Source organism: Pogonomyrmex barbatus, unplaced genomic scaffold (assembly GCF_055798465.1).
Source record: "Pogonomyrmex barbatus isolate J1 unplaced genomic scaffold, ASM5579846v1 scaffold8, whole genome shotgun sequence".
In the NCBI taxonomy this organism is placed as follows: Eukaryota; Metazoa; Arthropoda; class Insecta; order Hymenoptera; family Formicidae; genus Pogonomyrmex; species Pogonomyrmex barbatus.
The window spans coordinates 815,546-840,971 of record NW_028297182.1 but is presented as its reverse complement, the minus strand read 5'-3'; the positions used below and the strand labels follow the sequence as shown (position 1 = coordinate 840,971).

The 25,426-nt window shown below is 30.5% G+C and overlaps 5 protein-coding genes across 10 annotated transcripts; 2 read left to right on the top strand and 3 right to left on the bottom strand.

Annotated features, from left to right (window-relative positions):
• Nucleotides 1-414: 414 nt before the first annotated feature.
• Ada2b (Transcriptional adapter 2B) lies at nucleotides 415-7,356 on the bottom strand. 3 transcript variants are annotated; one of them, XM_011636474.3, is made up of 10 exons: nucleotides 6,901-7,355; nucleotides 6,682-6,779; nucleotides 5,677-5,736; nucleotides 5,446-5,587; nucleotides 4,874-5,091; nucleotides 4,564-4,793; nucleotides 4,212-4,443; nucleotides 3,303-3,352; nucleotides 2,670-3,003; nucleotides 415-2,585 (listed from the first exon to the last, which is right to left on the bottom strand). In XM_011636474.3, the coding sequence occupies exons 1-10, from the start codon at nucleotides 6,905-6,907 to the stop codon at nucleotides 2,481-2,483; spliced, it is 1,476 nt and encodes a 491-aa protein (XP_011634776.2). In that variant the 5' UTR covers nucleotides 6,908-7,355; the 3' UTR covers nucleotides 415-2,480. The 3 variants fall into 3 exon arrangements, with proteins under 3 accessions (XP_011634776.2, XP_088939801.1, XP_011634777.1); XM_089083675.1 differs by lacking the exon at nucleotides 6,682-6,779 and having other exon boundaries at nucleotides 6,901-7,356; XM_011636475.3 differs by lacking the exon at nucleotides 415-2,585 and having other exon boundaries at nucleotides 2,736-3,003; nucleotides 3,303-3,392.
• Nucleotides 7,357-7,381: 25 nt separating this feature from the next.
• LOC148934687 (uncharacterized) lies at nucleotides 7,382-9,258 on the top strand. Its single transcript, XM_089083687.1, has 3 exons — nucleotides 7,382-7,793; nucleotides 8,132-8,227; nucleotides 8,324-9,258. The coding sequence occupies exons 1-3, from the start codon at nucleotides 7,770-7,772 to the stop codon at nucleotides 8,456-8,458; spliced, it is 255 nt and encodes an 84-aa protein (XP_088939813.1). The 5' UTR covers nucleotides 7,382-7,769; the 3' UTR covers nucleotides 8,459-9,258.
• A 236-nt stretch (nucleotides 9,259-9,494) lies between these two features.
• Nucleotides 9,495-14,754, bottom strand: Alg12 (Alg12 alpha-1,6-mannosyltransferase). 2 transcript variants are annotated; one of them, XM_011636486.3, is made up of 8 exons: nucleotides 14,470-14,754; nucleotides 13,626-13,758; nucleotides 13,364-13,537; nucleotides 13,020-13,173; nucleotides 12,593-12,737; nucleotides 12,112-12,335; nucleotides 11,539-11,787; nucleotides 9,495-11,451 (listed from the first exon to the last, which is right to left on the bottom strand). In XM_011636486.3, the coding sequence occupies exons 1-8, from the start codon at nucleotides 14,593-14,595 to the stop codon at nucleotides 9,795-9,797; spliced, it is 2,862 nt and encodes a 953-aa protein (XP_011634788.2). In that variant the 5' UTR covers nucleotides 14,596-14,754; the 3' UTR covers nucleotides 9,495-9,794. The 2 variants fall into 2 exon arrangements, with proteins under 2 accessions (XP_011634788.2, XP_011634789.2); XM_011636487.3 differs by lacking the exon at nucleotides 14,470-14,754 and having other exon boundaries at nucleotides 13,447-13,537.
• A 1,332-nt stretch (nucleotides 14,755-16,086) lies between these two features.
• On the top strand, nucleotides 16,087-17,929 carry LOC105425632 (pseudouridine-5'-phosphatase). Of its 2 annotated transcripts, XM_089083684.1 has the most exons (5): nucleotides 16,087-16,126; nucleotides 16,733-16,777; nucleotides 16,956-17,174; nucleotides 17,285-17,517; nucleotides 17,645-17,929. In XM_089083684.1, exons 1-5 carry the CDS (start codon nucleotides 16,102-16,104, stop codon nucleotides 17,822-17,824), a joined length of 702 nt encoding a protein of 233 aa, XP_088939810.1. In that variant the 5' UTR covers nucleotides 16,087-16,101; the 3' UTR covers nucleotides 17,825-17,929. The 2 variants fall into 2 exon arrangements, with proteins under 2 accessions (XP_088939810.1, XP_011634783.2); XM_011636481.3 differs by lacking the exon at nucleotides 16,087-16,126 and having other exon boundaries at nucleotides 16,743-16,883.
• Nucleotides 16,723-25,341, bottom strand: DNApol-alpha180 (DNA polymerase alpha catalytic subunit). Of its 2 annotated transcripts, XM_089083666.1 has the most exons (22): nucleotides 25,128-25,341; nucleotides 24,431-24,511; nucleotides 23,908-24,111; nucleotides 23,421-23,739; nucleotides 22,997-23,330; nucleotides 22,578-22,931; nucleotides 22,145-22,504; nucleotides 21,865-22,066; nucleotides 21,365-21,633; nucleotides 21,139-21,255; nucleotides 20,884-21,067; nucleotides 20,656-20,784; nucleotides 20,402-20,577; nucleotides 20,088-20,328; nucleotides 19,885-20,024; nucleotides 19,582-19,787; nucleotides 19,237-19,501; nucleotides 18,986-19,160; nucleotides 18,745-18,911; nucleotides 18,428-18,676; nucleotides 18,275-18,350; nucleotides 16,723-18,200 (listed from the first exon to the last, which is right to left on the bottom strand). In XM_089083666.1, exons 2-22 carry the CDS (start codon nucleotides 24,444-24,446, stop codon nucleotides 17,980-17,982), a joined length of 4,404 nt encoding a protein of 1,467 aa, XP_088939792.1. In that variant the 5' UTR covers nucleotides 24,447-24,511; nucleotides 25,128-25,341; the 3' UTR covers nucleotides 16,723-17,979. The 2 variants fall into 2 exon arrangements, with proteins under 2 accessions (XP_088939792.1, XP_088939791.1); XM_089083665.1 differs by lacking the exon at nucleotides 25,128-25,341 and having other exon boundaries at nucleotides 24,431-25,114.
• Nucleotides 25,342-25,426: the final 85 nt, after the last annotated feature.

Below are 25,426 nucleotides of genomic sequence, written 5' to 3'. Positions count from 1 at the left end.
AGTACATTGTAAGTAAAGAACTTTTTTTTCTTGTTTAGTTGAGAAAATAGTCCGTGCAATATAACACACGTCGAATGTATCATACAGACAATTTACTGTGATCGAAACTGTACTTCATATGGTTTTTTTATCCGACTACAATTGTTTTGTAATTATTTCTTGGTATTTCGATGTTTGGATGTTGATTACAATTAAAATATCGATAATTTATATATACATTGCGAAAGTCTTTAATCACACTGATCTCTCTCTCTTATTTGTATAATCTTACAAGAGAAAATCAATCCAGATGATTAACATGCACCACCAAATATAGTCGGATAAACGGAAGAGGTATTTGTTTAATCTATACAAAATATGAGCGAATCATTTGTATTCAACATCGCCCTATCGCACTTTTTATATATATATATATATATATATATATATATATATACATACACATGCACATGCACGCGCACGTTGCACACATACACACGTATCCACGTAAAGAGAAAATCTAAATGTAGAATTTATCTACTTAAACCTGAATAAGTTTTTACTCCAACTTACATGTTGTTATGTACAAATACATAGGCTCTCTTTTGTATCTACATACTTAGGATCTATTATTTACACTTCATCGTACCCCTCTATTTAAACATACATGTACAATTTTAATAAGCGTGAAAACTTCGAGGACGATTAATTTAAATAATATATAACAATTATTATACAGATATAAAATCTCTGCTATTTGTTTTTTATATTTTACAGATAGGTAACATAAAAACATTGCATATCACATATTAGCAAATATGTGCTTGCATTATCTTATGTTTCATAAAATGAAAATATCACTATTTATACAGAATGTTGCAAAAAGATAATTCATAAATCAGATTTTTTTTTTAAGACATCGAAATCATCTTCTAAATTTTGTTTCTTTTTTTATATCAATTTTTTAACATTATATATGATAATATTGATTAATAAATTATTTCTAATTTCAAAAGAAGGAACTAAATGTGACGAAATATGATAAAAATAAAGGTGTCCCCCGATAATCTACGCACATTGCTTAAAAAAAAATAATTTGATAAATATTTCTTACAGAGGCAGCTTTCGTGATATCACAAAATTTAGCACACGCTTATTAGCAATTAAAAAATCATTTTTAGATTATCATTTTTCTTGATTTCAAACTTTCTATACAACATAACGAAAAATAATTATGTTTCCAAAATTTCTTTTAAATATTTTTTTGTTATCATAAATTTGGTTTAAATTTGGTTAAAATTTTTTCATGGTAATAATGATAAAGATAACACTTCATCAATCGCGAAATAATCATTCTTTGTGCTTTAAAGTGTATTATTGTTATGACGGTATCATTCTCCGTTATCCTATTCTCATTGTCTTATATACAAATACTATACAGATAAATTATCCAGTATTATATATCCTATAACTATAAATATTTGTACCATTCTTCGTCAATAAGGAATTTTTTTTAATTCGATAAAAGAATTCTTCAGTTATCAAATAGATTATATAGCATTACATGTTATACAGTTATAGTTTACACTTGATGTTAATAATGCATATTCTATTTTAATTAATTGGATTATCTCTCAGTTTATTGAAATTTATTGTAAAATAAGTAATTTCTTTTATATATTATATTATTAGCCATCGCTTATATGCAATTTTTAATAGCATATCAAATAAATATCAACAAATTAACAGAGTTGTTAATTTTATGAAATAAAACTGACCTAGAAACTTTTTACATATTATTTTATGTATTAATACATAATTTATAATGTAAAAATAGAAAATATCTGAATATCTTTGTATTTCCTTATTGCCGAATATGATAACATTTAAAACAAAAGAAGTGTTTGATAGGCATTATCTACATAAAAATAACACAGTGGAAGAATTAATTGAGCAATAGATTCACACATAATGGCTCTATGTAGGCAGTGTTAAGAGATTCTTTCAAACAGTATTCGATTAGAAAGAGAATTAAAATATTTTAAGAGCCAATTCTTTCAATATTTGTTAACATTTGTTGTTTAATTAATTGTTTGTTATTAACTGCATTATAGCCAGTGTTATAGTTTGAAAAAAGGAAAATGCAGAAGTAATTAAACATTAATCAAGTTTTTATCATCGTAAAATCGGCCCTGAACTCATTGTTAAATCACAGACCTTAAACACATAAATTACATCTGATTATGATTCTATCTGATTTTACATTGAATAGACCGCATGATATAATAATATTGAAATCCCAGTTTAAAAGATCAGCAACAATGCAACTACTGCAAACATGCACGCATGCATTCCTTCTCTCCTTTTCTCTCATTAACCATCTGCCTTACATTTAACTGAATCAGACTAAAAATTTTAGTTACGTCTAAAACTTGTATATATAAGCTTATTAATTTAGAAATGACTTAGAGTGACAAAATAACAAATCTTTATACATTTGATCAACTGGCTGTAATCCAACCATTAGTTACTAGATAATGAAGAATTTTGCTTTCTGGTTCTGATTGAGGTACAATACTCGATCTCCTATTACCGTTTAAATATTCCTGTGACATTAAAAATAATATTAGCAAATAATACGTTATAACATTAAAAAAATATTATAATATTAATCAACGTTCATCACTTACTTGTAATAACAATGTCTTTTGCGTCAAATACTGAGTCGGCTTTAGATCAAGTTGAATACACAAGGATTTTTCTTGCTTCGTTAAAAGATGAGACGCAGCCTCCAATTCTATATCTCGTTCTTGAGTAGAAGTAGCATTGCTGTAACTCTTTTCTTGCGAGGAACTGGGGCTGGAAGTCGATTGATTGGAAGTATTTGGGTTGCTATCCGACTCCGCCCATTGATTGGTTAGAGTCGTCGTCCGATTGTGACTGATTTGATTGGCTGTGGAGCTGGGCAAGTCTTGCTTTGCAGTGTATTTTCGGTCGGTGGAAGAGTAATTTTTTTCTTCTTCTCTAGAGAAAGAATGCGCACAACTTTTTAGCCATACAGACTAGTATTTATTTCTAAATTTTTAACAAGTTCTAGATATTCCAAATATAAAATATCAGGAGTTGCATTACTGCTGCGATTTGAAAGAACTTTGCACAGCAACGTTTAACAGAAATAACGAAACAGAAAATTTTAAAAATTTTCACTGAATATATAATCACAAAATACACAAAAATGTGTATGACGATAGAAAAAAATACAATGTTTATAAATGTGGCAATACAAGAATATAACATTTAATTCTATGAATGTGATTCCTTACCTTCTTTTTGAGGTGCTGCGGTGTATTGGTGTGGACGGCCCACTGCTGCCCTAAGTGAAATGCAAACTGATACAATCTGTTCACAAATGCCTGGCAACACGCATCACAACAGTAGAATTAGTTCAAAAGAAGCAAAAGCTAGTGTATACAATATAGTTAAGGTTTTGAATTCTTTTTATTTTTGCTGTACATATAAATGTACGAAGAAAACAAACATAAAAACAAATGATTGTTCTAAATAAAATTTTCTTTACATATCCATGGCAATTTTACAAAAAAGTATAACATTAATATATATAAAATATATATAAAACTCAATATAAAAGAAACTAGAGATAAAAATTGATATATTTACGTTTTGTTATAGAAATATTATATCTAGATTTATATACAAACACATCCAAAATAAAGGTTAAATATCTACGTATAAATTTACAATTGCAATATTACAATTACAAAGTTATATAAATATATATGATACACAAATGTATAAACAGTGTATAACAGTTAATAACAAGCATAATAACATTATTGTTTATCATTTTTAAAATTTTGAATATTTGTATCTCATAATAATAGTATACATTAAATATGTACTTAGTTAGAGCATGCGTTAGGATATAATAAAAAAACTAATGTCATTTTCTTAATATGTATAAGTATATGACTAGCTTTTACGAATACACGTGTATATACATACATAAATACATACATATATACATACATATATATACATACATTATATATATATATATATATATATATATATATATACACGTATGTGTATGTACACAAATGCGCACACACGCACGCATGCACGCACGCACACATAAAATTACTTTCATTCTATGTCCATACAACATTACAACAAAACGGAAGATTATAAAAAATAGAAAAATGCATACTTACAGATTTTTTTTCATTCCAATGATCCGCTGTATCATTCTGTCTTTGAGTTTGCGCAAGAACCTGCTCGAAATGAGTGCATTCTTCATGTCTCGTGATGCCATTCTCGCGATATCGATAAAGCTCCGAGAGCCGTAAGCGCAACTCTCTTTCTCTCTCGAGGTTTGTTAGGAACTGTTCGTGCTCTTGTGCTGTGTAAAACTGTGCGAATACACGCATTCTGTCCCTAAATTCTCTGCGTTAAATAAATGAAATGCTTAATACATCGAGTAAGCGAAAGAATTAAATATTCGCATTCTGTCAAAATGTTTCGTCGTAAAACATCAAGAAAAAAGTACATTAATATAAACCGTACTTTTCTTCTTTCGTTTGTTTTTTCTTTATTCCTTTGTCTTTCCTGGATGATGAGAAGAAGGCAGATACAAGTTGATAATCTCTCACGACGCGTTTTCGTCTAGCTCGTTCTCTAAGATTACTGGTATACATATCAACTTGCGCTAATTTAAGAGCAATATCAAGATCATCGTCCTCAGCAGGGTTCAAAGATAACGAAGAAACGAGAGATTCGGCTTCATGGTTGTAATCCTGAAAGAAGATATGATTATTAAAGCATGTCTCTAAAAAGAATCAAACTGAATTCAAGAGAAATATTCATTTATTCTTACCCTCTCAAAATCATCTCGTTGAGGCATATAACCTAATTGCGCAGCTTCTTCCGGGGTAATGTCCAATGGCGGTAATCTGGATGTGAGATCAGGCGACAAAGGACCATGATCAGATTTCGTTTGATCCGTAAGATTTGGTACGTAACTATCCGTGGGTGGCCATGTATGCTTTCCGATGTTACCGTTAAGATATCTAGCAATATATTCTTCTTTCGCTTCTATAACAATAAAATTCTATAATAATGGGATATCGAAGCTCAATGCTAGAGCGATTATTTACAACACAAAAGATCTGGATTTGATTTTCAGATTTACTCATCGCACAATTTCAAATAGAGAAATATTCAAATATGATTTAAAAATAAGTATTCAAAACATGTATTTAATCATGATTATATATTTAGTATCATCTTAGTAATCATCCTTGAAAAAATAAAAAATAAATTGTTGCAACATGCAAAAGACAATAAAAATAAAATACAATAAAAAACAATAAAGCTATATTTTAAAATTCTAGAGGATTTGTGACGAACTTCTTGCATTGTATTTGAATCATGAATCAATTCAATTACCTTCTGGTGTACGCTTCTCGATATGTTTGCTGATATCTTCCCAATTCCCAAATCCATATTGTTCGATTGCATCCAGAAGTCTCAACTGTTCTCTGGCAGTCCAATTGCCACGACCATTGAATATGTTAATGGTACCAGAATCCTAACACAATATATACAGGAATGCATTATTATTGGTTCTTGGCAGAGAGAATAATTTTTTAATAATTTTTGTTTATAATTTATATTCACCATAAACTTATAAGCGTGATTATTTTTATGTTGTCCGATTTCAGCGCCAGCGGAAAAACACTAAAAATAATGTATAAAGAAAAAGTCAATATATCAATAATGTAATGTAAATGTAATGTAATGTAAATAATGTAACTATCTAATTTATATTAATTATATGTTTATTTTGTGTAATTTTTTTTAATATTAATTTACGCATGCACGAATGCGTAAATATTATATTCAGACACATTTCTTACATATTAATTTAAAATAAAATTATTATAAAATTTTTCAAAAAAATTTCCTAATTTCAATAAAATTTTTTAAAAGTAGATAAAAGGTTTTTAAAAATAAAAACAAAATTCCTTGAAAAATTGAGTAGACAATTTGATATTATTTTTCAAATTTTTGCGAGAAACGCTTACATGCCCAATGTATATTTCCATTAATGTAGATTTATATATATATATAAAATTTTGTATTCAATTTCTTTACTTTAAAATTATAACTTCAAACAATTTACAAGAATCTATTATTTACTTTTTCGTTTATAATAAATATTATAAAATGACAATATCAAAATATTATGTATTATATAATCCTGTTACATATTATATTATTATGATCCTATATTATAAAATCCTATTACTTTACTTACTATGTAAAAATTACAAAATCAGAATTTTATAAGCGTCATAATTAAAAAAAAACCTGCCTCTTACTCATCATTTTTATTTATAGATGCGCAAATATAATAAAAATGTGTAAAAGGGTTGAATGGGGAAGTAAAGAGAAAATAAGGGTGAAAACACAAGAAACGTAAAAGCGAATGCAACTGAGGGTATGACAGATATAAAAAAAAATCCAATAAACGGAAAAAGCGAGAAAAATAAAAAGGAGCGCGGAAGATAGGAAATATGAGAAAAAGAGGGTAGAAAAATGAAAAAGTCAAAAAGGGGAACGAAGAGGAAGTGATAAAGTTGATCACGTGATCCAAGATGGACACCCGAACGGTCGACCCACCTGCAGGCAAAGGTCGAAGTCAGGGCACTCGTTACACTTGACGCGTAGACCCGCGATGTCCTCCTGACAATACGTGCAGTTGTAATTCGCGTATAGATCTGCAACGCAAAGGTATAATGATGTAAAAAAAAAAAAAAAATAAAAAAGGACGGAAGGCGATAATCGGGATGAAGGGGTGGGGCGCGAAAGGGCAGCTCAATGCCGATATTGAATACGCACCCGCCATTGTTGCCTCGCTGGATCCTTCCAGAACAGATTCGGATGACGTCACCGCATACCATCGGGCCGTGAATTTTACGGTATCACGAGACGCCGAGGTGCACCACCGTAGTCATCTTTCTCGCCCGCGTAGATCCGCGCGTGAAACGCCGCGGAATCGCGATGTGTCCCCCCCCCAGCGAGACGTTCTGCGTTTCACCCCGTACAAATGTGTACGATCCGCGAGGAACGTCGATCAAGTAATAAAAAAAGGAGAGGAAGAGTCGTGTTTACGTGTTGCGTCGCGGAACGAATGCGCATGCGCCGAGCGTCTTTCAGCTGCTCGTTGTTGCCCACGTCGCTCACAACGCGCCTCGAACATGACCCTTCGGCGACTAGATGACTCTCGGCTCTCACCCCTGTTCTGTCTCCTGCCGCTTAAATTTATGTCCATAAACATAGGAAGTGTAGACCCGCATGTCTCGTATTCTTTATCGTAGGCAGCACCTGTATATATGAATACATATCCCGCTAAGGGCGGGTATTTCAACCAAGTACCGATTAATTTATAGCATATCGATTTGTTTGTTTTCAAGTCGAATCGAATATAAAGAAAAGAAGATAGAGAAAAAAGTAACAGAAAAAAGCATAAAATAAAAAAAAATAATACGCAACTCGAATTAATAATGTTAGAAAGTAAAATTATAACTGCATTTTTCGGCGCAATCTTCTCTCTCTATAATTATTTTCTTTTTGATATTGGAAAGTATTTGGTTTCGTAGCAACTGATGAAACAAAAAAATTAATCAAACTTCCTTTTTATTTGTCAATAATTTGTCAATAAATAGTATTAAACAGGATCGCCATTAAGTCAGGAATTTGAAAAGAAAATGTTTATAAAAAATGTGCGAAAGGTAATAATAAGTAATTCAGAAACTAAATAGTCTCAATACAAACTGCGCTAGATATTATTAATTATAATCTTAACTTTTATCGTGTTATTGTAAATAATTATTCAGTTAATGCGAGATGCATCTTACGTTAAATAAAATTTGGAACATACATAGTTTTATAATAACTTTTATTAATCAAATTTTTTCTACAAATTAAATTTTTCGAAAATTCAAAACTTTGTATTCTTATGTAAAGCAAAATTTGATAGAAAAAACTATAGATAAATTTTTTACATAACAAAATCAACAAACTATATCGAATTTCACAAAGATGTTAACAAATCTTTAACTCATTTTAGCATATGTACAACGCTTCGCTATTACGAAGATCATTCACAAATGTAGAATGCAACAAGGCTCTCCAGAAATTTAAATTGAAACAAGCAAAGATGCAGGTACATTTAATTAGAAGTAATTTTATGAAAGCTTAAATCTATATATAAGCATTGTATCAGGAGATTTTTATATTAATGCTTCATTTATTTTTCTAGTGTGCTGATGATCTTCCAGTCTATTTAAAGGCTGGTCTACGCGATAAAATACTATTTAATATTACGTTAGCTATGCTCTTCTGTAACACGCTCCAATCAGTCTGTACAATTAAGGGGTTTTTCACAAAATATTAATTATTTACATTTTACATCAGTTCCCCCTTTTAATTATATGTATTGAAACTTCTTGAAATTCAATTCAAACTGCAAATTCTGAGATATAAATAATTTTAATTTATGGTAAATATCAATATATCTAATATATATCATGCATACAAATATATACATGCAACTATATATGCTATGCATTTACTTGTGTACTTTGATACCTTGGAAGATTTAATAAGGCACTTGATTATTCTACAGATGTCAATGTAAAAACTATTCAATCTATTAAATATTACTTGATAAGTTTAACGGAACATAAAAATTTAAAATTCATTTTATTACAAATTTAACATGTAATTTTCCAAAAGTCATTATGATGTTTTTATGTCATAATGTTTTGAAAATGCTTTAAATGTTCAATGCTTTAAATCTTTTATGTTCATTTCTATCAATGTAGTTTAATTTTAATCTCGATTTAATTTATCTTTTATTAATTCTTAATATTAAAAAAGATAAAAGTAATTAAATCGAGATTAATTTACATTAGAAATAGACATTAGACAATAGACAATTAGACAATTAGACAATTAGACAATTAGACATATTAGACATTAGACAATAGACAAGTATGTTGCTCGGATTACTATAAGCGCGATATAATGTATCATAATTAGAAAATACAAAACCAAAACGATTTCTATATTCAAGCGATACTAAATGCAAAAGACAAATATAACAATTTAATGTTTATGGATGATTATATATTTGTAATTGTAATATAAAACAAATAAAAATTTAATAAATAAAAATGTGATAAAATCATAAAATTACACATATTATAAGGAAGAGTTTTGCATGTTTTGCATAGAAATTAATATATTTCGGCGTATTTGTACGTGCGTAAAAATTTAGATTATAGATCTAAAACATATATGTAATATGCAAAGATGATATAATACTTTTTTTAAATTTTCACTGCTAGATATTGCATACAGACATGGAAATTTTATGGCTTTTACTCACATATATGGATTATGCGTGAGTTATATTAAAAAATACAATCTTTTTTTTATATATCATAGAAAAACATATTTACTATTTATTATGTTAATATTACAAAAATTTGCTGCATTAATAATACTTCATAAAATTATTTATGAAACACTATTACACAAAGTTTATTACGAATCATTTTGATCATTTTCGATATTTTTCTGTGAACTTTCTTTTCTTCTCGTGATATCAATTTTATTTATATTGCTTGAAATACTAGCATACCTTTGAGCATCTAATGAAATATCTTCAGTAGAAGTTTGCACATCGACATATTCATCTGTATTAGAAATAACATTGGAGTCTTGTTTTAGCTTCGTCTTTTTGCATACTCTATTTGCGCTTCTTGCATTTCTCCATTTTCTGATGTATGAACATCTTCACTACTATGTAAATTAATTACACGTTCCTTCGATGAAGTCTTTTTCCTTCGTTGTACTAGAGCTTTCAAAGCTTCATTAAATTGTGATAATGTTTCAGCGATTGGACGTTCCATATATTTAGCTGCGATTTCATCAAACTTATCGTCCTCCTCCGAAGTTAATTCATGCTTAATATATTTAAATTGATCTATTATTTCTTTAAGACTTTCTCTAGGATCTTTTATCCTTAGTTGATCATCATTTTGTACAGATTTCATTTCTGTTATATCCGAATCGCTTTCAATATGATTTACGTTGCTTGTATCATTTGCTATTGAATCATTATCATCATGTATGAACTCTTTCTCAAATTCTCTAAATTGATTTATTATATTTCTTATGCTTTCTCTCACATTCACTGATTTTGATGTTTTAATTTTCTCATCTTTATGATTTTCGATAATTTCTTCCTCAGTTGCAAATATCTCTGGGTCAACTGTATGTGTATTCTGAACTTTCTTCGCATCTATAATTTTATCTTCTTCTTTTATTATATCTTCAGTTTGTTTAAGATTTTCCGACTTTGTTACCTTGATTTTATCTCTTTTTTGTGTAACATTTTTTGTTGTAACTAACTTTTGTTTACTAAATTCATCGTCTTTTGTGTGTTTTTTCACAATCTTAGATTCTTCTTCCATTATTGATTTATCTATCAAAATTGGCGGTTGTTTTAATGGTTCTTTTAATTCTTGTTTTAGTATTCCTATCCTTTTTAGCAATTCAGTTGCTACACCTTTTCTTTTTAGTTTTACTGGAAGTTCAATATTTTTTCGTTCGTTGATTTCTCTTTTTTGTTTAGCTTCTAGCATCTTTTCTTGAATCATTTTTTTAACACTTTCTTTAATGCCATGTGTTTCTTGGCGTAGGTTTTTAGATTTTTTTTTAATATTTTCTTCTTCAATCTTTTTTATGTCAAATTTAACATCATTGATATTAGAAACATCCTCGAAATCTTTCTGAGAATCAATATTTTTTTCATTTTTATCTTTTAAATTTGACAGAAATTTATTTATATTTTTAGTTTCCCATGTAATAGTAGTTTCTGTAGTTGTTATGTTATCGTTTATCAAATCGTTAAAATTTTCCGTTTTATCTTCCATTGTATCATTTTCTTTTTTGATCTCTTCAAGTTTAATAACGGAAATATTTTTTGCAGTTTCTTTTGTCTTCTTAAATTCTTCTATCGACTCCACAGATTTGTTATCATCTTGTTTGTTTTCCATTTCTTCTTCAAGTATATTTTTTGTATCTATTTGATCTACAAAATCCTTTGCGATAGTCTGTGATATAGTTTTATTATTAGGTTTGTATTTGATATTCAATTTTCTTTTCATAATAAATATACTAGGTTTCATCTTAATTCTAATAGGTGGTAATATGTCACGATTTAATGTTATATGCGAATATCCCTCGATAGAATCAATAATATCGTAAGTTTTAAGATAGAACTTTATATTCGAGTTCTTGTTTTTTGCTTCCATTAAAAGATGAGTAAACTGTAGCATTTCTGGATCATCAATAGCGAAATTTTCTTGTTTGGAATAACTGTAATATAATAAATATTTTTCCCATTAAAAAATATCAATACGAATAATATTAGCGAGAAATTAATATGTAACTGAGATAACTTACATCCAAGAAGCATTGATTTGTGTAAATCTTGATACTCCAGTTTGTGCGGTTAACACATCAATATGCACATATACTGGTTTGATGGAATTTCTCTCAAGTCTGTGTAATTTAGTAATCGCCAAGCCTCCAGGATAATTAAAACCAGATATATATAATAGGAACAAGGAGAATATAATGTTTAATACAAGATGACACAAGATTATTAGTGCTAAAAAACCATTCCAAGTTGTTTTTGCTCTATTTTCCCATCTAATTTTCAACAAAAAAACAATTTTTACATTACAGCTATAAATTCAAAATTTGAAGCTTAATTCTTAATCAGTAACTATAATTTAATTTTTATAATTCCAAATTCTAAAATTAAGATTTTAATGACAAAAGAATAAAAAATAAGCATTAAAATTCTTTAGCTCTCAATTGAGAATAGGAAACATTGATTATTACCAAAACTAATTTCATTCTTTTCTTCATTAATCTTACAATAAAAATGTATTTAAAGAAATTAATCTGGAAAGCTAAAATTGCTGATGAAAAATTAATTAAAAGCATAACTGAAACTAAATATATACTTACATTCTGTGACAAATAGCAGCTGCGCTAACATTTAGCAGAGGGAATACGTATATTATAAACCTCAATTCTTTATGCGGTAAAAATGAAAATAATATAACGAATATAATGGCTGGACTAGTGAGCACACGAACTCGAGCATCCCGCAATCCAAAAGGAACTAGAAAGTATGAAACTGCTAGACCTCTCGGCAATGCTGAATAAAAGTACCATAAAAATGGTGATGTCTATTTATTTATGTGTCAAGTTTATTTATACATTGAAAAACATTTGTTTAAGAATTTTTAACATTTCGGATAATTAAATATCTATTTGAAAATTTATGATAATTTAAAAAGTTATGTATTATGATCAGAAATTTGAAGTATCTGTAATCATTATATCTTGATATGACAGATCAAAAATATTTTTTTTTATAATACAAAATAACTGTATTCAAGATATTAAAAATTCTTAATAAAAAATTTTATTTTGAAAAGGATACACCCCATTCACTGCTCTTATTAAGAATAGTGTTGAAATAAAATACTTCGCCCTCTGGCCATACTAAACGTCTCCAGAATATTGAATCTATAGTAATAGTAAGTGCTAAGAACAATACACCAGCTGGAACTGCATTTTTAAGTAGTCTAAAATATAATATTATAAAATGTTATAAGTAAAACAATTTGAGAAATGCGATATACTTGTGTATATAAAAGTATTTTTAATAATGTCAAGCTATAATTGGTCTTATATAAGATTCAAGGATATTCTCATGTATTCGATATATATAACGATTAGAGATTTGGCTTAAAAGCTTACAAATCTGTGCAGTTTTGCAGAAGATCCCTTGATGATTTTAATCATTTCTGTTTGTAATCTTATAGCCATATTAGGAATCAATTGTCCATGACATAATATGTAAATACCTTTTTACAGAAAGTTTCTGGTTCGCAATGTCGTATAAAAGAAATAATCCCAAAAGTATGGCGAGTTCTGCTCTGAATATTATTATCGCTGCAGCCGACGACCAGATAAATATCACATGGTTTTGCCTCAACCACCCGAATAAGGCCAGTAACACTATAACATACATTTATTTTAAATCTTTGCTCGCTTGTAAAATTTGGTTTGTACACTTTTTTTTGTAAAATAAATTTGTAAAGTAAGTTGTAAAATAATGTTCTTCAATTAATGAAAAGATATATTTATATATGCGCGCGCACACACCAAACACATACGCGCGCATATACAAAAAGTTTTACTTTATTACCTAAAGGCATAGCCATAATATTTGGTAATGGACGACTAAGATAGTACATAAAATGATACTGTGTCACAGTTATCATAACAAACCACTTTGTAAACTGCAGCCCAAAGATGTTTTGTAAAGCATGCCTATATAGCTTGAATGTAATTATTACCAACAGTCCCAATGTTGCTCTTACTAAAAAAAAGAAAATAATGTAATAAGCTCTTCTATTTCATGAAAATATATAGAAAATTGTGTTATATTCTAAAATTACTGCACTTACCTATATATTGAGCATAAAATTTATTGAGCTTCAGGTAATTGATAACTGCAACTAGTGGTGAGGCAAGACCAGATACGACAATAGGCCCCAAAAATGAACGCGGCACAACTCCAGGAAATTCATGATGATCATACTATTAAAGAGAAAGATAACAAAATATGATATGAATTCAGGATCTTCTATTACAGAAAAAAGAAGATTGCAAACACCTATTTATTTTATTTTAAATAACACGTGCATAACAGTTCAGTTATAAAGCACAAATCTAGTTACAAAATCAAAAATGATAGAGATAAGATAAAAATGGTGTGCTACTTATTTTAAATTTTTATTTTCATTTTTTGACTGAAATGTTTCTCTTATCTATCTCAACAATAATTTGAAGATTACATGGATAAACGAATATAATTTGAAATAATTGTTGCTTTACTTTGTCTTTTCTTCATTCAAATTGCCTAGATATTTTTTATTCGTAAACAGATAAATATAAAGATGTTAAAAATTTTCAAGAGTCTTCTCTTTTAATCTATTCTGTATACAGATTGAATATCGACTGGAATATTTACAACAAAGAAGATAGGAGCGTTCGGATATTATTTAAAAGATAAGATTTTACTGATCCTTGATGCATAGAAATAAAAAAGAGACGGCATCAGCTGATCGCAAGTTTATAAATACGCGTGTCTGCTGCTAAATATATTGAGATGCTTTTTGCGTGCTGACCAGTGCTGACCGCCCGATTGCGATCAGTCGGCCGGGGCGAGCAACGATTGCCGAACGACCCCGAGTCGTCGACGGTTCGATGATCCGATAATCGTTTCTCCTTTAATGTTTCAGTCATTACCTCTGTCAGATTGAAGCCGTGATAAAGGACATCGTGCATCGCCTGCAAATTGAAACTCTCTTCGACTTTGGTGAACGGGCAATACATCAGATGTATCGCCGCCACCAAAATAATCAGCTGATCCATGATTGCTGTTGCTTCATACTGAGCATATGTTGTGAGTCAAAGAATTTTCGAGTCTCGTCATGATAAATTCGACGTGTCGTTACAAGGACACTTTTCTTTCTCGTTTTTCTCCAAACACACGGCGTGCCACCGAGATGTTATTGCGCGGCGGACACCACGTATACTGTTACAAAACGGAGTAGCTCGCGCATGCGCGCTGTCGCTCCACAAGGTTGGGTTTTTGAGATCTTTCTCAAGAGAGGATGGAATTGGAATCATCTCATCTTTCTCCTTTCTCCTATCTTATCGGAAGTTTCAATTTTAAAATAGCTTTAAAAGTATCCTCTCTTGTTTATTGAATATCCTAAACCTAATTTATACAATGGAAATAGTTCAATAAAAAGTCAATGGAAAATAATTGGTCTACCTGTAATTAATTTACGTCACCTGTTACATCATTTCAAATCTTGGCTAACATTTTAAGTGGCTCTCATTTCTGGATCTTTTTGAGCCAGGAACAAAATACTTGAGAATCTATCAAGCTTATCAACCTGACTAGATTCTGAATAAATCGTGATCTGACTGTAATCCTGCGAATAGGAGATCTATATCAGATCAAGAAGAGAAAGAAACACTCCTTTAAATTTCATTTGTAGTCAGAACGAATCATTTTCTTTCAAATGACAAAAAGTTACAATAATTCTATAAAACGCAAGTTGATTATCAAAAGTTAATCGGAATGTGGTCAAAATCAATATTCAATAAGAAAAATATGGAAAATTCATCTCAATCAATCAATCAATCAAGAAAACTCATCTTGGCACCATTTGTATGTGGCAAAAGATTGCATGGCAGACATCCCTTCGAAACAATGTGATTCAAAGATTCGTTTTCAATGAGTCTGCGATCTGCGATTTCGCGTGAGATAAGCGAAGATCTTTGATCTCGTTGCGCAAATTCGTTGATGAAGCAGCGAATCGACATCTGGCGATGAAGGGGCAATGTTCGTGGTGCACTTTTAGCGAAGTAAAAGTAGTCGATGTAGTCGAAGTAGTCGATTAGAGACGACAGAATTTTGACAAGTATCATTTCAGTAAAAAAGGAGAAATAGCGAAACGAGCTTGATCAAATCGGTGTTCAGAATTAGACATGCACATTTCAGGCTGATTTATGATGCAACATCTACTTCATCTCTTCTACCACTCCTCATCGCCGCTTGATTTGCCGGCTGCCGATCGCGTGTATAATCCAGTGAGTTTACTGAAGTGAGCCTTTCCTATGCCAATACACGAGTATAATGTGCGGCCAAGAGAAAACTGTCGTGCGACTTGGGAACATGTCTGTCATTTTAATTTTTATTATCGTCGATAAAAACATCAATCTGTGTTGTAGAGCGATTGCTTAGGGTTAAATTATGTATCGAAAGATATATATATATATATATATATATATATATATGGATAGTAATATTCAAGCCCTCCCCCCTCTCCCAATATAATTTTATTCTTGTTTAATATTCAATGAATAATGAGAATAAAATGGGTATACTCAGGTTATTTCTGAACACATCCAACAGCAAGAAACTTTTCTCTAGAATTTGAATTTTTATGTGTGTGTGTGTGTGTGTGTGTATCTATGTATACATAAAATTAAAACATTTTTAGATTTTACTTATTTCATTTTTAATTCTAAGAATTGTTATTCTTTGTGAAATTATATATATTATTTTCTTACAATTCTTTTTTACAAACTATTTACCGTAAGATACTGCTCATCTTTTCTACACAATAAAAAATATTAGAGAATATTTTCATTTACTTAGAGATTAATACAAAATGATTATGAATATATATAACATATCAAATATATTAAAAGTTTAATATTGTGATATTAAAAAATATGCTCTTATTTTATTTTTTAAATCTTATATAATTTAAAAACTATTCTTAGAGTTTCATAGCATATAAAAAATATATTTCATTTTCACTTTCTTCGTCAAAGTGTGTCAAACAATTGTCTCTTTATAAAAATACTAATTTCGATAGTTTCGACATTAATCTGACAAAGAGAGAAAAATATATCTTGTAACATGTGAATAACAGGTAATAGATAAAGAATAGTAGATAAGGCAATTGACATAAGAATATATGGTTTGCAGCATTATCTTCTCGTTCATCGTTGCTGCTACATCTCGTTACAGTTGGTACGCTTAAATTTCTAAACTTTAACTCAAGATTCAAATAATAAAATGTCCATTATGTACAATAAGGTCACTCACTGTATCTTTGATATGGACGGTTTGTTACTCAGTAAGCATCAAGATAGAGCAGAAATATCCTTGATTTTTTTGATTTGACAATAATTATCGCATTTCATTTCAGATACAGAACATCTGTATACCAAAGCATTCAATCGTATCACCAATCGTTATAGCAAAGAATTCACTTGGGAACACAAGGCACATATGATGGGTTTGAAGACTAAAGACACTGCCGACTACATAATTAAATTGTTGGAATTACCGTTAACAGCGGACGAATTTAAGCAAGAGATTATTGGAATCTATCAGGAGTTGTTTCCACAAACCAATCCTATGCCAGGTAGCACTTTTTTGGCATTATCAAGTCTAAGACATGTCGTTGATGTCGAACGATTCGTAATTTTATTTTAAATTATTATAACTATATGTATGATCCGTTATGGGCAATAGGCGCCGTTCGATTATTGAAACATCTGAAAGAAAACAACATTCCGATTGCATTAGCTACGAGTTCGGATCGAGAAAACTACGAACTGAAAACTATACATTGGCGCGAGCTTTTTGAGCTTTTCCATCACAAGGTGATCGGTGGCTCGGATTCCGAAGTCACGCATGGAAAACCGGAACCTGATATATTTCTCACAGCCGCTAGGCGTTTTCCTGACAATCCAGATCCTTCGAAGGTAACGTGATCTATGGCTATCATTGAATCATCACATGCAGGACTATCATTTTCAATTATATATTCGAAATTCAAGCACGATTATAATCTATTAAAAATAGATTATAAACAGTATTCGATTTGTTTAGTGCCTGGTTTTCGAAGATGCACCAAATGGCGTGAAAGCGGCTCTTAATGCCGGAATGCAGGTTGTTATGGTGCCAGACCCAATGCTTCCCAAACATTATACAAACGAAGCAACCTTGGTTTTGGACAGTCTCGAAAAATTTCAACCAGAAAAATTTGGATTGCCACCATATGTGACGTAGTATATCCTTTTTTTTCTTATCGGATATCTTATGGACTCATGGATGAGAAAAGTTCACAGGATCATCACGTATAAGAATAAAGATAATCTAATTTGTTTTCCCTAACAGTCTTTTTGATTTGTATCTTATTTCTTAGATAATCGATATGTTTCTCCTTAAACTTCTTTATCTGTGTCATCGGACAGATCTTCCAATTCATCGAAATCCTCTCGCGAACCAGCAGTAACAAACGTTTCTGTGAAATTGACACCGATACTGCTGAATATTCCTGTGAGATTTACACTCGAGAATTTACTTCGTTTCAATTGTCTGTGAACCGCCTCTTTCAATGTGTTGTACGCGGCTATCATATCTCGCGGACATTGAGTCAGCAGATCTAAAAATAAATTGAGAAACTCATTCTTTCTTCCCAGACACTATAATATATTAATATAAAAGATAATAGATTACGTTTGTAAACTGGTTGAGTGATATCAAACATTTTATGATAATAGTACAATTGGTTATAAAGATCTGTCCCAGAATACTGAAAACATATAAACATGTATTAATATCATATAATCTTAGAGTAGAAATTTATGAAATTTACTTCAATCAACTCACAATTCGGTTCAAGGAACCATCTTTGCACATCGGACAATCTGGATATTTTTTTGCGAAATCTAATGGCAATTGTCTCGTTTTGTTGGAACAAAGTGGATTCTCACATTCCAACCAACCACTATAGTACTTAGTAATTGCCTTTCTCATGGCAAGCTGAACTACATTTTGTATCACTTTTGCATATCTCCAAGGTGGTAATTTACAATCCTGATTGGGGCACATGCTAAGTGATAATTGCCGACCAGAATGCTATACATATTGAAAATTTAGTAAACAGAAGAGATACTTACAAATAGATACTACAAATAGATACTTACAAATTCTGTAACAGTATCCTTAATTATTATTTCCGTATTACATCGCTCGTTTCTACATTTAAACGTCAAGGGAAGGCAATTATTGAATCTGTCATCATTGATAGCCAATGGTAAAGTCAAAGTTGCTTCGCACGCTATTGTCTTAGGTTTGTAAACAAATTGTAAACCTAATGAATTAGTATATTAAATATGTATCATTTTTTGCATTTTCCATTTCTAGAATATAATAATTCGGAAATACCTAAATTGTTGGCTAGAAAAACATCGTCGATACCCTCAATTGGCTCGCAGATTCGTAAGATTACAGGAAATATTTGACTCAGCAGATAATAATTAACGTCCACCTTTAATTTCTCATTATTCTTCACTTCGTCAATGTGATACGCTCGTTCCGTCGCGCTCGCATCAGTTCCATCCTAATAAAAGCAATCTTCATTTTTCTATCTCTTTTTATCATTTTCATTTTGATAATCAGTAAAATGAAAAAGAAACCTCGCAAATAACATATGGCAATGTATCACCAGCTTTCCACATCCGTCCACCTGCTTTATTTAATCTAAGTGCCACCATAACGTGAGACAGTTGCTTTTTATCTGGATATGCGTCTGGATTTTTTGACAATTGTTTAGTGATAACAAATGATGACAGTGGCGCTGTTCCTTCTTTCACATTTTTTGCAACGTTCTGCAGGATTTGTATGACTTGCTCCAGACGCGTTTCACTCGACTGATCACAGAGAAGTGTATCCAAAACTTTTCTGAAAGAAAAAAAAAAAAAAAAGATTTATGAAATGAATGAAATTAATCTGTAGAAATATCATGACATATATCTGCTAACTTTCCAGTGTCGCAGGCCAATGGACACCAATCTCTTCTTACAATATCGAGACCTTTATGTTCTTGTGCCAATTGTATCTGACCGTTTGGCAATTTCGACATTGTAACTGCAGCATATTTCTTCTTTTGTAAGAGCAATAAATATCGGAATACTCCATCGATATCTAATTCAACTTTTTTGTATCGATTGTTAACTTCGCGCATAATCTAGAAAATATTCAATTCTGTAATATTGTTAATGTGATAACGACTATGCATAAAATTCTAGAGATTATGAAATTATTCAACGGGATGTTTTTCTCACCTTTCTGCCGATTGAAAATACATCATCGTATTCTAAAATGTTAGTATTTATCATCAGGGAATCAGTATCGCCATAAATTACTTCATATTGCAATTTTTCGACCAAGTGTTTCGTGTCTTCCAGAATCTCCCGACCTTTAGCTGAAAAATAATGAACGTTTTATATATCGACAGATTTCATTTTAAATACCTGTTATATTTTACCTGTTATTAAAGCAGCGAGACCTTTCGCATAAAATCGACAATGCGTCGCCCCCAAACATCCATACATGGAATTGGCAGTAAGTTTTAACGCCATTTGCCTGATGTGGTAGTCCATTTTCTGTTCCGGCGATAAATTTGGTGTTTTCATGAGTTGTTTGATTTGTTGCCTGCTTTTAACTAACTTGTGAATTTCTGTTGGAATCACTCCTGGCTCCAGATTCAACTCAGGAATACTCAATTGCTGCACCATATAAGTTATATTTTACTTAATATATCATTTATCTCTCGGTTTCGTTTGTACATGAGAAAATTACCTCAACGTCAGAATACGCCGCACCAGGAACGGTGGTGAAACACAAGTTGTACTCTTGTATGATACTCGGATACAGAGAATTGAAATCCATCAACAATACCAACTTGTCATAGAAACCTTTCTTTGGATCAAGTACCAGACCGCCAGTATATGCTGCAGCTTTTCTACGGGGACCATCTAACATATTTCTAACATTAGTAATCTAATGTACAATATTCTTGTATAACATAATAATGATATATATTTAGATCTTACCATCGTCTCGTCCTTTCTTTTCAATTCGTTTGTCTGGCGTTATGTAATCTTTTAAATTAAAGGCATGTAACAACAAATATTCATTTCTTTCCGCTCTTCCACCTAACAATGTCCTCGATAAAATATTACCTATATTCAATTTTCACAAGGATTAATTGAAAGTAATAATTAAAACATTACATATAAAAAAAAAGAAAGAAAATGAAGTGAATGAAGAAAATAAAGAACCTGCTAAACAAGTGATTTGAAGTGCTAGCGGTATAATGTTGAGATCCATCACTATAGTTATAATATATTTCGCTTCTTTTAATGTTATATGTATTAAATTTAACACCTTGTCTGCTGTATTATAGAAAGATGAAGTTTCCGCTGGTGTGATTTCTCTACATTCATGTTCTTTTGTTTTTAATACCTAAAGATTGATTAAAATTAAATTATTTGATTGAATAAACAATATAGCATCAACAATATTATACGACTTACTGCACTACAAAGTGATTGGAGATCGTAACTTCTAACTTTTAAATTTAATTCCTTTGCTGAGATTTGTATATCACAAATCGGGCGACCAACAAACGCTTGATTAAGAATTATTTTTCCCTGTATAAATATTTGGATTATATTATAAATAAAAGAATTCTTTTAGATATAAATACATAAATTTCATTCTTTTAATCCAATGGTTTAAAAGAAATAAATTATGTCTTACTCTAAGTAGAGGAGGAGTTGTTGACTTCAATCTTCCCATTCTGTTCCAATTAGATACCTTCAAGGCAAACATTCTCTGCATTAAAACGTCAAATTGGAATGCACAATCGTAGCCTATTATTAAATCGGGATCCACTTTCTGCATTAAAGTTAATAATTCTTCAAGTAACTCGCTTTCGGTTTCACATTTTATTATTTCGACATTCGGCACTTTTAGAAAAGTATCACGAATTTGTCGCGGCCACGGAGTGTCTCGTGGATGTGTGACAACTGTAAAGAATTACACAGTCTTTATTAATGTGTATCAGCAGATGAATTAAAAAATAATTCTACAATTTAAGGATATAAAACGATAAATATTTTATATTTAAATATTTATGAAAATTTTTTTTCCTTTGCTTCTTTAAACAACAAAATATTGGCGTTCTGAAATGTTAATTAAATTATTAATTATGATAAATTAAACAATTAGTAAATGACGCAATACAAAATTATACTTACAGCAAAACTGACGATCATAAGGCGGCTTTGGTGGTTCCTTATCGACATTATACTTATGATGAATTAACACAACAACCATCACTAGTTCATTTTGTAGTTTTGCATTCAAAGACATTCTTACATTGAGAGTTGCTGTTATTATTGGAGGCTTAGCTTTTTCTTGGGAGCACAGCGATATATTCTCCATGTCTGAAGTAACTACCTGTTGCATTATAATATAGAATAGATTGTATTAAATTTCTTTTTTTTTTATTATCATATAATAAATGCATTTACATACTATCTGTGGACACCAAGCAAATCGTCCTACGGTAGGCGATATATTCTTAACATCCAACCAACAAGGCCCCTTAATCTTTCGTTCTATAAGTAACAGCTCTAATGCATTCACTGTGGTGCCAAAAACACGTTCTATTGCTCGACCCGAGTAGTCGGCATCGATTGCTGGATAGCGCGCATTATATCTGACTTCCAAGTAATCTGAAGTTTTCGGTGTACCTTCTTTTTCAAACGAATAATGCTTCTTCACTTCTTTACAATTAAACTCCATTATACGCACTTTATTAGCATATTCATCAAATTCTTTATACACATCTTCCATAGTAGTTATTTGTGATTCGTCGTTCTTTGAAGTTTTTATCTGAAATTCATAGCTATAAAAACATGCAATCTAGAAAAATAATAAAAAATATGTTACTGAAAGATATACGTACATATTTTCTAGGCAAAAGATATATTCTCCTTGGAATACAATGTATCATAACGCAACATGAACAATATGTATCATGACTTGGTACATAGGTCTTGCCGAACAGATATACAGTTCCAGGATTCTTGTAAGGGTTTTCATATGCGTCCAAATAATAAAACCTGAATACCTCCTCTTCATCTTTCGTTTTGACTAGTTGTGGCGCTATCAAGTCAACGGCAAGACCAATTTTCATACTTTTAATGGAAGTTTTACATGTATTTTTTTGTATGTCTATTTTATTTTTCTGAGATTTAATGTCAGCCGATGACGAAAAGTCAATGTCCATACTTCCATCATCGAAATCTATAGTTGACAGCTGCAATGTATTTCATATATAGCTACAGTTTTATATTAATAATAGGTAAAAAAGAGATGACTTACATCTCCAACACATTCATTAAGATCCATCGTAGGACTAGGCTCATCCTCAATAATCTGACTTGCAGTTTGCATAGTATTGGATTCTATTTTTTTAGTGTCTTGATTATTTAGTGACTTGAATTCTTTTCTCTCAACTTTGAAACAATTATTTAATTCTTTTGGTTTTTCTATATTCTTTTCTTGTGGAGCATCAAATAATGCAATATCATCATCCTCAATTATCAGACTTGCACTTTCTGCAATATTGTTAGATATTGTAGAATTTTTTTCTTCTGTCTTTTCACATATTATCTTGTCAGCTTTTTGATTTGTAGATGAAGATTGATATGTTTGTCTATAATAAATTTAATATACAGATATATCCAATTTCCATAAAATTAGTATAAAACAAAATACATATAAATACACAAAATTTATTACTTACGTAACATCAGAATGAATAGTATGACAAAATTTGTTTTTGTTGCTTCCTGGTTTAGGGCTATTTGTTATTTTTTTATTCTCAGAAATCTCGCTGAGCAGTTCTCCCAAAATATCATCATCTTTGATTGGTACAATAGCATCCTTCTTAGAAGGCATATTTCTAATCATACTTTGAATATTTCCTTTCTTCTTATCTTCTTCCTTTCTTTTTTTTCTAGGGCCAGCCATGTTAAATCTCTGTTTCCTTGCCTCTTGAATGCTTTTTTCATCCAGATCGTCATCAAAAATTTCTCTTCCATCTTCTATATAACCACTTTCTCCTACATTTTTATTTAAATTTAATGTATACATATTTTTCTATATCTTTAAGCAGATTTAAATTTTTTATAAGATACCTTTCAAGTAAATTATTTTTTCAATATAATCTATTTAAACCTGCTATAATAAAACATTTTGACTCTAAAATAAGAAAGATAAAATTTTTATACCATCATCGATTATCCAATCGTCTCGTTGACGTTTCAAAACAGTATTACTATATTCTTTCTCATCTACTTCATCATAAACATTCTCTATCTCTTCAACTTCGTATTTGCGCTTGTTACCACTTCGAGCTTCCTTTAATCTTTCCAGAGCCGAAAACCTGCCAGTTTTATCAATTTTCTGACGCTTGGATCTACCAGATGTGGATGCTAAAACATCATTCAGCAAATTAAATCTGTACAATAATTCTTTCCATTGCAACAACAAAATAATAAGTGCGCAACGCAATACATTCTGTTGTACAAAAATTATTTGTAAAAAAACTGTTTTTTCAAGAATTATAGGAATTTATTTGATACTGATTGAACTATTGAATCATCAACACAAGAATACATGTAAACAAAAGGTACGAAGATTCAGATCGAACATAAAGACATTTACAACTCTCGCGATTATTATTCAACGTTGAGCGTGATATTCAATTAAAAATGCATCACCGTTTCGCATTGCGCTCAATCATTTACTTACGCTGCGAATCATCCATTATTCTTTCCCTAAATATCGTGTTTATCAGAAAAGACTTTCGTCTGCTTTCGTCCCGCGATGATTCTACAAGTTTTGGCGGGAGAATAAATTTTTCCCGACAAGAGAACGTCGCGATATCTCGCGAGTTGAAAATGCGTTTCGATTCGAGTGTGATGTGAGTGAATCGTTCAAGGTCCGTTTACAATAGAAGTAGTAAGCCTCAAAGGTACCGTTATATGCGGCGTAACTTGCGTAAGCGTAACTTGCGCCGATCAATCACATTTCACTTTAACATCAAATTCCGCCTAGTTACTTTACGCTATTATTGTTACGCTGAATCTAATTTTTTTGCGGAAGAAACACATACAGTGAATAATCAGAGCTTTTTGGCAAAATGAATAAAGATCAAATCAGAATAAGTTAATTAATTAATATAATAATGATCATGAATTAAATCATCATATCAAATTAATTAATAATAAAGATATATATATTAATATATATATTAATATATATATATATATATTAATTTATGTTTTTCAATGCGTGGCCCAACAATATCTAACAACTAATTAAACATTTCTATGGACATTCTACAATAATTGTAGAATATTTCGTAATCTTGAAATTCCATTTCTTTGACCAGATTGTCACTGTCACCCTGTAATAATCTTCGTTTTTCTGCGAATATCGGACGCACCCACATTCTATAACGAGGTTTTTCCTGTTGATATACCATCAGTTTCATATTCATTCAAACAATTTTAAAATATTATATCGTCTAATTTTGTTGTTGAGATTGTTTCTTCTTCCACTTTTGCTACCGCTTCCATATTTTTAATAACAATAGGTCAGGGTCCATAATGACTTCTGAATACATTCTCACAGATTAGGTTCACATCTATTTGACTTGTTCGTACACATACTCATACATAAAGTCTCGGTTCCCCATGAAGCGTACTTTTCCAGATACGCAGATTACAAAAACCAATCACAAAT